The sequence below is a fragment of the Telmatherina bonti genome (genome assembly GCF_933228915.1).
Source record: "Telmatherina bonti genome assembly, chromosome: 1".
In the NCBI taxonomy this organism is placed as follows: domain Eukaryota; kingdom Metazoa; phylum Chordata; class Actinopteri; order Atheriniformes; family Telmatherinidae; genus Telmatherina; species Telmatherina bonti.
In genome coordinates this window covers 34,333,487-34,348,672 of record NC_136619.1, presented here as the reverse complement: position 1 = coordinate 34,348,672, position 15,186 = coordinate 34,333,487, and the positions used below count along the sequence as shown (strand labels likewise).

The window sequence follows — 15,186 nt, the reverse complement described above, 5'->3', positions numbered from 1 at the left end:
TTTAGATCAATTCATTATACCAGTTATTTAACTAATATCTACATGGGAGGAAACATTTTTTTTCTTTCTTCACTTTTATTCCTTATTTTAATCAGTTTTGTGCTCCAGCATGTAAAACTCTCTCTCTAGCAACTGCAACATCCTTTCCAGCATACTTTTACTGTCATCTGTAAAGAATTATTGGAAAGATTTACATAATGATATTAAAGGATATGACATTAGATAGGAGGTAAAGGAAGAAATGCTGAAAAAAAAAGTTTGAGACTTGAGAAACAATTAATTTAGATGTTTTTAGGCATCTATAGAGGGGGTAGACATTGCTGTTGATTCTGCACATTTGATGTCCTTGATGTGACACGTTGCTATTTGCTCCCCATCGGTTCTCTTGCTTTCACACAACGAAACAGTCCTGGTCTCACTTTCATTAAACCTGCATGCTGTTGTTCATCTCCTTCTTCCTACAGTGCTGCAACATCATACCGGGTTTTCATTTCAGCTACCATAAAAAGCAGGTCACTGTATGCCTCCGAAAAGGTTGAAAATGAAAGCATAAACTCCGGACATGTTATGAATACACACTGGGTCTATTTCACTCTGCTTCTGAGAGTTAAAGTTACTTTTCTTACCTGCTCCACATGTAACACTGCACTCAGTCCATGAGCCATATTTCCAGACAAAAACCGACCCCTGCATATTGTCGTCCTCTGGAACATTTTGACTGACAGTGTATTCATAACGCACCCCAGGATTGGTCTCCTGAAAGAGAAGCTGTGACAAAAAAGGCATTTTTTCATATTTGGTGCTTGTTTTTCCACAAAAGAGCCACGAGGACCAGATTTAAAAAAAAAAAAAGGGGGGGGGGACACAGTAACACAGTTATGTCGCTGGAGGATGATACTGATCAGGCATCCTCCACCTGCGGGGAGATTTATTTTTTCTCTTGCCTTCTTAGCTCTCATTTCAGTGATAGCTGATCATAGTGACTTCTTGTTCTCACAGAATCTGTTTGATTTTACACAAAACCACGGCAAACAAGACATGTTGGCTTTGCAAAAAACTTACATTAAAATGTGTTTTGAAAATTGCAGAAGAAATCTGAAAGCAGGTGGTTTTTTCTGTAGTTTTAAGATACGTTGTGAATGAGGCACATTTTCATTCGTCAACACCTCTCAGACTATATAATCTGCAGCCCCCCTGAAAAGAAGCTGACAGCAAAGCCCTTCTAGTGGACATTTATTCAGCTTGTAATGTAATTATGGAATGGCAGCTAAGAAGAACAGAAGCTCAACTTGAGGCATTAGACACCATAAAACTTTGGAGTAAACTGCTGGTATGGCAGGACTGCCAGGAAGGCTAATTAAAACTTTTGCTTGACTGCAGAGCTTTGGTGGGATTTCGCAGAATCTGAGGCGGCTCTACATTGTTCTACTGCACAATTGTAACCTTCATGCAAACCTTCAGAAAACTTATATCAGAAAAAAACATTTCATGTAATCCTGTTTAAAAAATTTGGAAAAACAAAACAGTAAAAAATCCTGATACTTCTTAGAAAGTGACAAAGTTCAAATAAATTTCTGAAACACAGAGAAGGAAAGGCTATTTGAGAGAATGGGAGAAGAATTTAATAAAAAAAAGTCATCTCTAACTGTCAAATTTAGGAGTAAATTAATCATACTTTGGCCTTGTGTTGCAGCCAGTAGTATATAACATGACCGGTGAAATAAACAACTTGTAGACATCCAAAGCTGAGGATGAAGGACTTCTACAGCCTTATTAGCCTCAAAATTGGAATGTTGTATAAAATATAAACAGAATAAAATGATTTACAAATTCCATGAATCGATATGTTATTTACTATGTGACGTAATAAACGACTGAGCCATTTCACTGTTTGATGAGAGGTATCAGCTGACTGAGACAGCAGCAACAGATCTGATAACATTTGGGACAGTCATGTTTACCACCGTGCATCATTCCCTCTGTTGACAGCAGCCTGTAAACATGTGGAAAGTGAAGAAACCAGTTGCTGAAGCTTTGGGAGCAGAGTGTTGTCTCATTCTTATCTGCTTTCAGATTCTAGCTACTTTGCAGTCATTTGTAGCATTTTAAGTCTTACAATTCAGCAAATATAGATTATCTTTCGTCTTCATACAGAGAGGTTGAAGGTTCTCCAAATCTTATCATATTACATCTTAATGTCTTTAAGAAATAAGTTAACTTTTTATGCCTGTTGCTCTCAGACAAGTTCTGACCCAGAACTTTGCACTTTATATCGAACCTATATATGGAAAATATCACCATTGTTAGCTTTTTCTTTTCCATGTGAAGCTGTATCAACCTTTGAGATTTGCATATTTTTTGCTTAATTTGCTTTTTCTATTCTAGACCACTTCCCCACTTGTCTGTTGATCAACAGAAATTCACTGTTAAATCTCTGGGTATAAACATGAAGTTTCAACATCACAAAGAGATGAAACGTCCCCCAAACATTATACCTGAATCCAGATTGGTTCCTTTGTGGGCCCAGGAGACGTCAGGTTTTCCAGGTGACCCGTTCGCTCATAGGTGAAAACTGTTCCAGCTGCTTTGTACTCGCCATTCCACTGGATCGTCCAGCCTCCATTCAGAAAATACTTGCTGGGGTTGTCGCTTCGCAGAGCCAAGAAATTCCCAGCTTCTGCCACCTCCTCTATCAGGATGTCCCAGGCTCCCTCTGGGATCAGTCCAATGTCCACATAACCTGAAGGATGTCACACATCAAGCGAATTAAACAGAAACTACATGTCTCCTGATGTGCAACCAACAGTCAGTGGAGCAAAGCAGCTATATGAAATTATGCTAATTATGGGAACACTTTCACATTATTGCACAACAGAATCTTAATCATGAAATAATATAAGCTGGAAACAGAATTTCCATCATTAATTTGATTAAAAGTGAATCTGTTCCCATGGCAACACATCCAAATACAATTTGTAAAAAGTCCTATGGTTAAAAAAACAAAACAACCCAGACATACCGAGCCCCTCACTCTCCTCAAATGTTCTCCTCACAGTTGTACATGTGGAGCCGTTACCGTTACAGACACCGCAGCGATCCTCGACTGCCACGGAGTCAATCACATAATCACAGCCTATTTTCTGCAACACATGCCACGAAAATGTAGGAACTCGTCAACACAACAGATTTCATGCTGACATTTATGGCCTGAAGCCCTTCTTGTTTCCCTCTTGAGCGGTAAAAAACAAAAAAGAGTGATCAATTTACATGAGTTTCTAAAACTAACAAAACAGTCTGGCTCATTTAGAGGCATTGATCTAAACGCTTAGTCTTACTTTCTGTCTGTGCTGCTGCTCTCACATGAGGCGGATAAAGGCAGGATATACAAGCAGATGTACAAAAACAGCAAAGGAGGTGAAACATATATTACTGAATTAAATGTATTATACAAAATCTCACCTTAGGAAAAAGCAAAAACTCCTTAGCATGGCAAAACATTAAGAATGCAATGTAACTGAATTAAATATATTTAACTATTCATGTGGAATAAGTGTACTGCTCGGTGGTTTGTTGATTTTCTCAGCTGATCAGGTAAATATTATTTAATATCTGCAAGCACAATATTAAATATTTTGTTAAGTGTCCTTCACATTGTTATTTTAGATTAGCAAAGAATTAAATTAATCTAATAAGAAAATGCAATGGATAAAATCATTTTTCAGAAAAGAAGCAGAGTTAATGTGGAAAGTGTTAGAAATCTGAAAACAGTACATAAAGATAAAAGGTGAAAATATCCAGCAGTGATGATGGTTACATTCATGTGTCTTTCTGAATGAGAAAAAGGGAGTGGGGTACTGATAACTTCTCAGTACCCACGTTTGGGCAGGTAAGACAAAGAGCATGTGGGTGACTGACAAAAATGTCATAAAATGTCATAAAATCAGAGTCCGCAGTCTGTGACTGTTGTCCACTCAGTATACAAACAGGGTCTGTATCAGCGAGTGGCATTTTAACCCGGGGTGATAGCTCCCGCCTATCTGGAAAGATAACAGCTGCCTCATTTTTCCATCAATATGTTCATTATCACACAGAATGTCAAACGTTCAGCGCTTTCCTGCAAAGAAAACAAGTTGAGGGTTAACTTCAAGGACTGCAAACCTAACAAAGCAATCCATGCAATGAAATGGAACAGGAAGGCGTAAATGGAATAAGACAAAAAACATAATATGGTGTAGCCTGTTTATTGATACCTGACAGACGCCACTAATGCACATATCTTTGCCTTTGTTGCCTTCATAACACGGTGTTCCATCAGTGACGGCGTCTCGCATCTTTTCAGAGAAATGCTCGTTCAGGGGACGACAGTGGAGTTCACAGGGGTTGACTGACAGGAAAAAAAGATAGCTTATTGATTAAAATTATGCAAAAATCAGATGAAAAAGAGACTGAAAGGAAGCTCACCTCTGCTAATCACTGGGTCCCATTTATAGAACTTGCCCTTGTAAGGCAGGGTGTTGAAGTGACTGCACTGGATGTCTCTGAAGGTGGGAAGTTCGTGAGGACATGGAGCGGTGTTGCAGATCCTGTACCGCCGTCGCTCTCCGATACAATACTTCCCCCTGTGCTTCGGACTGTCGGATTGTAAAACGTTTTATTGTAATTATCATGTTAACATTCAAGGATAATAAGAATTTACATCTAAAAAAAGCTGAGGGTAAATTTACATCTCAGCAATTACACACAAGTATTAAAACAGTTGAAAATATAAGAAATTTAATACAGTGACATAACACATCCTTACTTAGTCAAATTCACTTCAAAATATTTAAATAAAACTTCTAATTCATTCAAAATCTATTCACTTGAGGCAGGGGACGAAAATATTGAAACACCCTGCAGTTAGCATCTAAAAAAAAAACCTACACAAGAATAACTATGCAAATAAGTTTGCAGTTCAAAGACAGTGTGTGCAGACCTCAACAAGCTGTGTTTAGATGATTGGCAGAAAACATGGCCTCAATAAGAAAGCTCCCGTTTGAAACCATGGAAAGGATTAGGAAAGGCTTAAAGTTTGTAGCAAGTGCAAATGAAAAGGCAGGTTTGTGCAGGTAATTTCATCAGGACAGAAAACGGAAAGCAATATTCCTTAGAAATTAAAAAAGAAAAAAACACTCAACAGAAATAACAAAACAACTCAAACTTCAGTCTGTTTTCATTCAATTATTCATTCATTATCATAACTGCTTAGTCTGACGAAGGGTCGCGGGGAAGCTGGAGCCTATCCCAGCAGATTTTTGGGCAAAAGGCAGGGTACACCCTGGACAGCTCGCCAGCTGGGCCAACACAAAGACAACCACTCACACTTACTCCTAGAGGCAATTTAGAGGAACCAATTAACCTAACATGCATGTCTTTCGACGATGGGAGGAAGCCGGAGTACGTGGAGAGAACCCACGCATAAACAGTGGCTTTCCACACAGAACACAGTAACACTCTCCCAGCCACAGATCAAACCAGCAACCGTCTTGCTGTGAGGCCACTGTGCAGCCCCCAATCTGTTTTGTTTCTTTAAGAAAATGATGAAAGAAATCTGACAAATTGTTGGGATTATTGCATTTTTTCAGATAAAGTGAAGGGAAAATGATTGGATCCATGGAAAAAATGGCCAAATCACTATTAGCACTTTATTTCAACTCCTGTTTATTTTTTCTTTTATGACAGCTTAAATGCTTCAAGCGATGAATTACACTAATGTGAAACAACAAAACAAAACACAGCTATATTTTTCATCAATCAGACCCCAGCTTTCTCACACAGCCATTGATAGCAGGGTGAAGTCTATTCATAAACCATTTTTTTTCCAATTATCACCACAGATTTTGTAATTTGGCTGTTTGGCCGCATGTCAGCGAGCTCAAATGTCTTTCCTTGCTTTTTGTTCGCTGGTGAGATACATCATCTTTCTGAAAGGAGACACAGCCAGAATGGGACTGATTTTCAAACCTTTCGTCAAACAGAAAAATACAACAATTAAGTTTTCTTCATCCTTGAATGGATTCATGAGTTCAGAGCTCTGTTGTTTTGTTGCAGCCTAAACGGTGCGTGTTTACTACTTTTATTTACTTTTTAGAATATTTCTTGCAGATGCAAAGATGAAATATAAAAAAACTAAATGGGCCAGACTATATTTTATTCTACCTACACTACCAGCCAAAAGTCTAGACACACTTTTTCAAGTAAATCCAATGGAAAAGTGTGTCTAGACTTTTTGACTGATTGTACATGACACACCTTTTTTTTTTTTTTTTTAAACATTTCCACTCTTGTTTTTCTACCAGACTGCCATCTCATAGCTCTCCTGTCCACTCTGCAGACTGCTCATGACTAATTTCGGGTTAATCAGTTTATATAAGTACATTTAAAATGACATCGCTGTTTCAGCAGCGATGGAGACATTTGCTGCTTGAAGATACAGGTGCATTTATTAAAGAGATTATACTACTCAGCACTCAGCACATAGTTAAAATTTTGTTCAGTACTTTCTTCTGAAAATGACATTTGTAATACCACACAGGTTATCGCTTAATTTTTCTTCGCAACACGTTTTTCTTGCAAACATTACTTTCCATAGTAATTACCAGATTCATCAGCATCATTTTATTAGTTTTACAAATGGAGCTGTTCCCATGCTCTGATACCTTTTGTTCTTTTTAAATCGGTCCTATTTCTTCCTCATCTAGATCTTTCCAACTTCATCTTTCTTCTTTCTAAAACATCATTATTTACTGCATGAATGCTGTTAAAGCCCCAGTGGGTTTCTGATAGCCTGGGAAAGGGGAACTGCTTGGGCTAGCAGCCACCGTCACATCTAATGCAATTCTGATGGTACACAGTCCTTCGTGTGGAGATTAAAACAAAATCAGAACATGAACAGGTTAAATTACTTGACTCTTGTAAACTTGAACGGTGGCCCAAAGCAGACCCTGCTCATGGCTCCAGATGCATAGTTCACATGCATCTGCATCAACAATGACTTTGTCAGACTTGAGTTATACAAAAGTTCCTGCATACCCACCTTATTCAACGCAGATATCGCATTTATCATAAAATACCAGTTCTATCCACTCATCTGTGGACCTTTGTTGCTTTCCTTTATTCCACTGTGGTTTCATTTCTCCCAGTTTAGGTGCGACTGACTGTTTATATTTGGTTTTTCTGGATCTCACTTCCTTCAGCCTCACTCCTGTATCTGTCTATTGATTGGCATTTCTCTTCCTTTTGTCCGTCTTTATCTTCTAGATATATTGTATATTTTCTGTCCTGATGTTTGGACATCTTCTTTATCGCCTTTCATCTTTCCTATTTTATCTAAAAAATGCACACACAGCTGATTGAGAACAACCAACATTTTTACCACACTGAACTTAAAAACCTTCACAAAGAACTTTTGTGTTGCTTGCTTTGTATTAGCAGCCAGCTTGTTGAGCAGATGTTTCCTGTCAATCAGCCAGATGCAGCAGCTCATTAAGGTCTAATTAAGCTATCTTAACTTTTAACTGTATGTAAATTTGCAGTTGTTTATTTTTCCTTTCTTTTATCACATGTTTTTTGTCATGATTGACAGATTCGATTACTTTTTTCCTGTTATTGAGAAACTGTTATCCATTGTATTTGTTTATGTTCACCAAACAAAGCAGTTAATTAACAGCGTTACCATTTAATGGTTGTTTTCCTATCGAGGCAAAACTGATTTTGATTTATTTCTTAACCTAAGCAAAACAAACAAAAAGACTTACAAAAAAAAAAAAAAAAGTTACATAAAAAGGTTTCTTTATAAACTGAATATTTAAGCTGTATTCAATATTTTTCTTGTTTTTTGCCCTTTTTTAAAAAAATTCATTTTATTAGTTATGGATTGTTTACTTGGATTAGCAGTTCAAGGAAGTAGCTGATGTTTTTTTTTATATTTATTTATTAATTGATCTGTTTTTAACCAGGGAAAAGTCAGACTGCGATTTGAATCTGTTTTGCCAGTGAGGTCAAGAAAAGCAGCAAATTCTTACGGATACAACAAATATCAGATATTAAAGAGAAAACACAAACATCATACAAGACAGAAAAATGAAACTAGAAACACGTACGTGAAGATGACAACAGCTCTGAAATCTGGGTTTTGAAGGCACTGACAGACAGGTATGAACTGAGTCAGCTTCAGATATTTTTGCAGAGAGGGAGCGCGACTTAAAGCCCTTTTACCAAATTCTGCCTTCACGTGTGGAATATCAAACAGAATGGAGCTTTGTGATCGCAGGCTGCCGTGGCTTTGATTCTTCGAGGTTAATAAGGTGCCGTGGTGAGATGGAAGTGACTTTTGCTTTATACAGAAATATATAAAAAATGAATTAGTCTCCTTGCTGTGAGCAATGTCCAGCCTACTAACTGGTACAGAGTGCAATGGTGTGTGAGGGATCTTGAGTTAGTAATGAACCTCAGGGCTCCGTGGCACGGCGTGTCTCATGTATGTAGACAGGACTTTGGGACATAGAAGTAGAGAAAAATCATCATAATACAGCAGTTTAAAAAAAGTGGCTGAAATGAGGTTCCTCCTAGTCTGGAAAGAGAAGCAGGCTTTATTTCAGAAAAACAAACAGCTTTGGCTTCAGATTTAAATTTCTTTAAAATGTCTTCAATGTTAAAATAATAACAAAAAAAAAACAAACAAAAAAAAAACTGGGGTGCTTTCACCACTTATTATTCCACTTATTCCTGTTATTCCCTGTTTTGGAGACATTTGGGGGAGTGGAAAGCTCTGACAACAAACTGGTGAAAAATTGCACAGAAGAACTAAAAGGTGTCCTGTGACAGTTTTCCAGCCCTTTTTGGACATCGCTGTGACTAATAGTAGAGCATAATAGCGTGACCGGCCCACCTCAGCCTTCCACTAAAGACCACTTTGGGTCCCCACCAACAAAGGAGAGGAGACTGACAAAAGACAGAAGCCAAGCCCGGGAAGGAGAAAGGTGCACTGTAAAAGAAACACACTCTGTGTGTAAGGAGGGTAAAGTTGTGCTCAGTCTTCAGCTGGACAGGAACTGTTTCAACGAGTAACACTGCAGCGAAAAAAATGCCCAAACATGTGCAGATATAGTAGTCTTCATTACAAACACACAAACATAAAATAAAACAAAGCTGCATCACAAGAATAAAAAAGGTTTAGTTTCATTCTTATATTCAAAGTTTTGTCCTTCTACATTTTAAATTGGTAATGAAGATAAATCTGATAATATTTTAAGTTCTTATTTGTTATTTTGCTTTTTAAGCACTTATGACACATTATTAATAACAAATACTTTATTTACACCTAGGACGTTTTTTGACACACACATTAAAAAAAAAAAAAAAAAAAAAAAAAAAAAATACGAGGCAACCTGTAATTGTTAAAGTGGGCTACCTAAAGGGTACCAGAGGGAGTAAATCTGATCCCCCACACGACCCCCCAGACTCACTGTCCTTTATAAACCAGAATTTAAAAACACAAGAGCATGACAGTGAGTGCTGTAATTTAGCTGATACCCTTTGGATTTAAAAGTTATAATTCAACACTGCAAAGGTCTGTTTTTATCAACAACATGAATTTTCATGTTGCATTCACTCAGGATGCAACCAAATCATATAAATGCATACTTCATAAGCCTCTGTTGCTAGTTGTTCACATTAGGTGACGTAAAATGATAGATTAATGATCCATGAGGTGAAATTATATGACTATAGTAGGGTTTCTTTGAAAATAAGGAGCAGTGACTTATTCATGTTAGTATACTTGAATTTGTGATGGACCATGTAATGTTTTGAAGACATCTGAGCTGTTAATGTGCACTCAGTAGGATTACTTACACCTTAGCTTGACCTATTTGCTCCCCCTCAGCCTGACTTGGCATTCATAACACCTATCAAGCCAGGATGCTCAGACAAGCCTTGTCAAAGCCCCACTATTTTCTTTCACACTGCATGACTTCATTCTGCTTGTGTGAAGCAGACTGCTGGTATACACCTTGCCTCAGTTGGAAGTTTAACAACAAATCATCCGAGGAACTATTTAAATGAAATATTTTGGCCTTTGACATTTAATAACATAAAGAATAGTTATGCTTTGTAAATGTTGGTATTCATTAACAGCTTAAAGAGAATGAAAAAGATCAACTGGGAACACATGAAAGAGTACCAAAACTTTCAATCTGCAGAAGCAGGATTCAGACAAACCATCTAGTAGGAAAAGAGGTTGACCTGTACATTATTATGTTGATGCTTATAACCTTGTGAAATATAATTGTAACGTTAACAGTGTTACAGAAAACTGTGTGGATTTATGGGGTGATGTCAGAAGGGTTGTTTGTTTTTTTGTTTGAATTTTATAATAGAAAATCTGATTCAGCCTCAACCATCATTACTGTTAATACTGCAAGTCATTCAATGGCTTTAGATCAATGCAACCCAAAAGCAAAGTAAAAGGATTAATATCTTTCATCATATGCTCAAGGTAACCATATTGTAATGGACATCTTGAACTCCAACTAAAGTTAATTTCCATGAACTTTCGTGTTCACAAAAGGATTCTTACAAATTCTTCAAAACTCAGCTGCTTTGCCTTCGTTTTATTGTGTTCAAACTTTATTACGATTTTTCGGTTTGAATGAATAGGAGCAGTGTAAAGTTTCACCAGCAACAGACAGCAGCAACTGAACTTCCTGTCAGTGTTCATTTTTATGAGTTACAGACTCAGTAAATCAGCATTCCTATGGCTCTGTGGAGTAGGAAGCAATTTATGGCCTCCACTATCTTTATACGATTCTTGCATGGTGGGAATATCCCCTAAAACACACCAACAAGTTGGCTATTTGCAGACATGATTTCTTGATGAAGTGTGCATCACTTGAGATGTTTAAGGGCAGTTATGTCAGCATCCATGACTGAAAATCACCTCTGGCATATTTATCTCCTTTTTAAAGCACATTTCACACATAAAGACCACCCAAACACTCACATACTCAGGGTGGGAAACAAAAATACAGCTCTTGCATTTAGTTTTAGTCTTTTCTTTTTGGGATTAGCATCTGTAAGCTTTTAGTCGGTTTAATCTTTAGGATTGTTTCGTCGCCCACATTCACACCCTGCGTTGGTTCTTGTTTGGAAAGCAGTGAAAACTGTATGACTTCTCTTTTGGCTTTTTTTTTTTTTTTTTTAAATTTATACTGAAAATGCAAAACCAAATGTAAGCCAACAAATACTATAATTGTATCCTCAATTAATATTTAATTTGGCTGAAAATAGGCCATCACTTCAAGCTATCAACTCAAAATGCACTGCATGTATTTCATTAAAAATGGCTAAATATTTAATGCAGCTTTAACATTTTAGATTAGTACAGTATTAGATGGCAATTATAGAGGACAAGATGCAATAACCAGGGTTTCATTTAATAAGGCTGGTAAGATTATAAGTATTTAAACACAATATTTCTTAGTGGCATATCTGTGGATATTCTCATTCAACTTTGCCTAAACCAGGAACCTAAATGACAAGTATAAAGACATTGGTTGATATTTACAGTGGTGATTAATTAAGCAAAACTATTTCATTACATTCAGTTAGTTTAATAATTTTTCTTGGCTCAGCTTTGTCGATGACATTCAATAAGACTACTTCTAGTCTTCAACTGGAGATTAAAAATGACTAAATTAGGTGATACTCTAATTTCTATCCTAATTTCTCCTCTTATAAAAAGATATTTCATTTCAGACTGATAGAATAATTAGATACATGGAGCACATTACCAGTTTTCAATTCATCCTGACTCTACAAATGAGATAAAGGTTTTCTATTCACACTGATAAAATATAATAACTGCTTTTGTAGATGTACCTAAAAGGGGAAAAAAAAAATCACAGTTGATAATATATGTGCTCATTTTATTAACCTTATTCCTTTTAAATTAATGACAATGTTCCAACTTACACTGGGTTATCACAGTCCCTTTCAGCACCCTGGACACCAGCTCCACATGTTCGCGAACAGGGTGACCACTCGCTCCATGATGCCCAGCCACCATGTATGCTCACGGGGTGAAATCCTTCTGCTACACACTCCCCACTGATACACCACTGAGAAAAACACACCAATATTAATGTCATTAAACAAATAAATAATAATCCTAAACCATTTAAAAAAAATTTCCCCCACACATTATGGGAAATAAATGCTTTTGTGATGATTTGCATGTAACACTTAGGATCCATTGCATGTTTCTGAACTAGGTTGGATTTCTTCTCTGTGCGGAAAAGGCAGTCAGGAGCAAAAACACTTGAACGGAGCGGATTTCACCTCTTCTTACATCATGAAAAAGTAAAAAGACAAGCTACTCAGGAGATTAAAGAAATCACTAAACTCCTGGAGAACGACAGGGGTGCCACAACTCATTTATTTATTTTCATGTGTCAGGTCAGGACATCAGGAACACACTCTGCAAGAATAAAATTCTAGTGAGAACCGTGGAGACTTTTAATGAATTGGTAGGGGAAAAAAAGTAATTATATAGCTGTGTTTTTTGTTTGGTTAAGTGCACTTCAAGGTGCTTTGGCCTGCAGAGTCTGTCACTTATATCTCTGCAGCCCCTGTTAACATATTTAGGAACCTATTTTCCAGCTAGCATTTACAGAGACAAAGTTTACATGAATTTTCTGCCAATGTTTCAAATGATTACTCTCCAAGTCTTATTTTCTGTTATCTTGTTAAACATAGCTTTCAACACAAAACAAGGAGTCCCCTGAGATAAAATCCTCCCCTGGAGAAATGAACAATTGACAGTTTGCAACAACAAAAGTGTTGAGATTTCTTTCAGAGTCATGGAATGAAATATTCACCTTGTCTTCACCACAACTTGTTCCATCCACAGCTCCATCCAGCTTTGAGTGACAGGTTGCTCCCACAGTGCACCACAGCGTGCTGCATACATTCTAGGAAAGCAGAGAGTTTAATGGCTCACTCCCACAACATGCTGCCTCATCACCTTCACAGCATTTTATTATAAATGGCTTGAGGACGCAAATACATGTGGAAACATTTAAAAATTTGGATTTTATATGTATGAAACTGTAATTAAATATTAAAAAGAGGCATTAGAATGCAAAACTAAAATAGAATAATCAGCATGATGGTTGGGGAGATGAACACTGAACATCATCATCATGGATGGTGTTTTTTTTAAATTGGACGTTTAGAGGTGCAGTATCAGAAATTTCTGAGTTCTGGGCTGCTTTTGTTACCATCTGCTAGTATTAATAAACGATGAAAATGGCGCAATGTCGCTGTTTTGGCGCTTTGTGCACTCTTATGGTATCAGCTGTAGTTTGCCCCTTCTAGTTCAGGCTAATTATCAACAAATCAGTGCTTGTTTGACGTGGAGCATTGTTCCTGGTACAAACGCTCTGCTAACATTCTGCTGGACTGCACGTCTCTCTGATTAGCTGTCTGCAAGGCTCAGATGCCTTCACAGAGGTCAATCACAACAATAGTCCCAGACTCTCGCAGTGCCACAGCTAGACTAGAGGATACGAAGAGGCGCGTAAAAATGCTTAAATTACACAGGCAGAAATATTCTATAGAGAATGCCCATTTACATAAGTATTGCATTTGACAGAAATATTAGATAAATGCATGCAGGTTGCATAAACTATAAGGAACAGATGTTGTATTAAGAAGAAAAATGTGAGTGACTGGTGTTTATACTGTTTATATCTTTTTGTTATTCATCTCATGGTTTATCTCTTTCAAAACAGGCTTTGTAAATATATAAAAGACATCTGCTTTATTTATGGTCTGACTGTGCTGCTGATGCAAATCCATCAAAGTGATGAGTGAAGCATAACCTATTTTACAAACTGCTTTGTTCTTTTGTTCTGTGTGATTGAACATGTAATGTCTTAAGATATGACAGATTAAAGTGTCCTCAAAAAAGTAACTTCCCAATGCATCAGTTAGTGTTTTAAGATATTCCATAATCAGTTCTTTAAAGAAAAATGGCCAAGATTTACAAAGGGTCAGCTTTCAGAAAACAAGTTCTGGGGTTTACATAAGAAGACACTCAGTACTTTAATGCATGTATGTGCCTGTAAGTCAATTAGCTTGGCAGAGTCTGGCTCAGCCCAAAAGAAAAAAAAAACAAACAAACAAACCGTGCAGCTGACTAATTAAGCCCTTATATAATGTTTGTTTGACCTTTGCAAAAATGTACATCACATTTTGCAGAAGGATTTTGGGAAGATTATTTCGTTGCAGGGTAAATTCCTGGGGACTCCATTTAAGGCAGCACATCTAAGAGAGTCTGTGAACAGCTATAAGCTGTTTTATGTTATCTTCACAAAGCTCACAGCTCAGAAAGTGCTGTAAAATATAAAAGTGTCAATGAGCTTACACAGAATTATTTATGATTTAAGAAAATGTGGATAGATGTTTGATTCTACTTTAGAACTTTAGGTCATGTTAAGTTAATAACTTACTAAGTCAAGCTTCATAACTGAGACTATATGACAATTAAGTTGTGGACAAGGATTGGATCAAATCAGTTTGGCTTTTATTAGTATGTATTTGAGCATAAGGCAATGCAGCAGGAAGCTTTGTTTTACCACTCACTCATTCATTCAACTGATCAAGCTCACAATTTAGACACACCAGTTACCCTAACGTGTTTGTTTGGCCTTTGGCAGGAATCTTCTAAAATTCTACTCATGCATAAAAGTTTGATTCACACACTGAGGTTGAAGAAACTCCTAGAAACAATGTAGACCTGTGATTGCGAAAACTGTCTCAAAAGTCCAGTAAAATATATATTAATTTAATACAGAGGTAAAATCCATGACTGATTACACCAAAAGGTCAAACACACTCTTTATCGAGGAGTTTCCTTGTTGATTTATGCAGCTGTCTCAGCCCTTTCTTGTTGCTTTTGCTTGACATTTGTGATGAATGTGAGGAAATTTTGCAGTTAGTCTAAAATCACCATATAGAGATTATTACTCTTTTTTTTGTAAACCATTTCAATCACTGACCTTTCAGAAAGCGTTAATTAACAGTGACTGACTGACAGTAATGACAAAACAGATTAAGACTGAGAAAGAAAAAACCTGCACTTCT

The 15,186-nt window shown here is 36.9% G+C and overlaps 1 protein-coding gene across 1 annotated transcript in view; it reads right to left on the bottom strand.

Moving 5' to 3' along the window:
* Positions 1-15,186, bottom strand: part of adamts7 (a disintegrin-like and metallopeptidase (reprolysin type) with thrombospondin type 1 motif, 7) — a 133,505-nt gene that overhangs the window by 59,192 nt on the left and 59,127 nt on the right. The window contains exons 10-15 of the mRNA XM_079264624.1: positions 12,013-12,158; positions 4,462-4,631; positions 4,251-4,384; positions 3,020-3,140; positions 2,496-2,740; positions 627-768 (exon numbers count right to left, since the gene is read on the bottom strand). Of these exons, the coding sequence (XP_079120750.1) occupies positions 627-768; positions 2,496-2,740; positions 3,020-3,140; positions 4,251-4,384; positions 4,462-4,631; positions 12,013-12,158 (958 nt within the window). The remainder of the gene's footprint in view (positions 1-626; positions 769-2,495; positions 2,741-3,019; positions 3,141-4,250; positions 4,385-4,461; positions 4,632-12,012; positions 12,159-15,186) is intronic.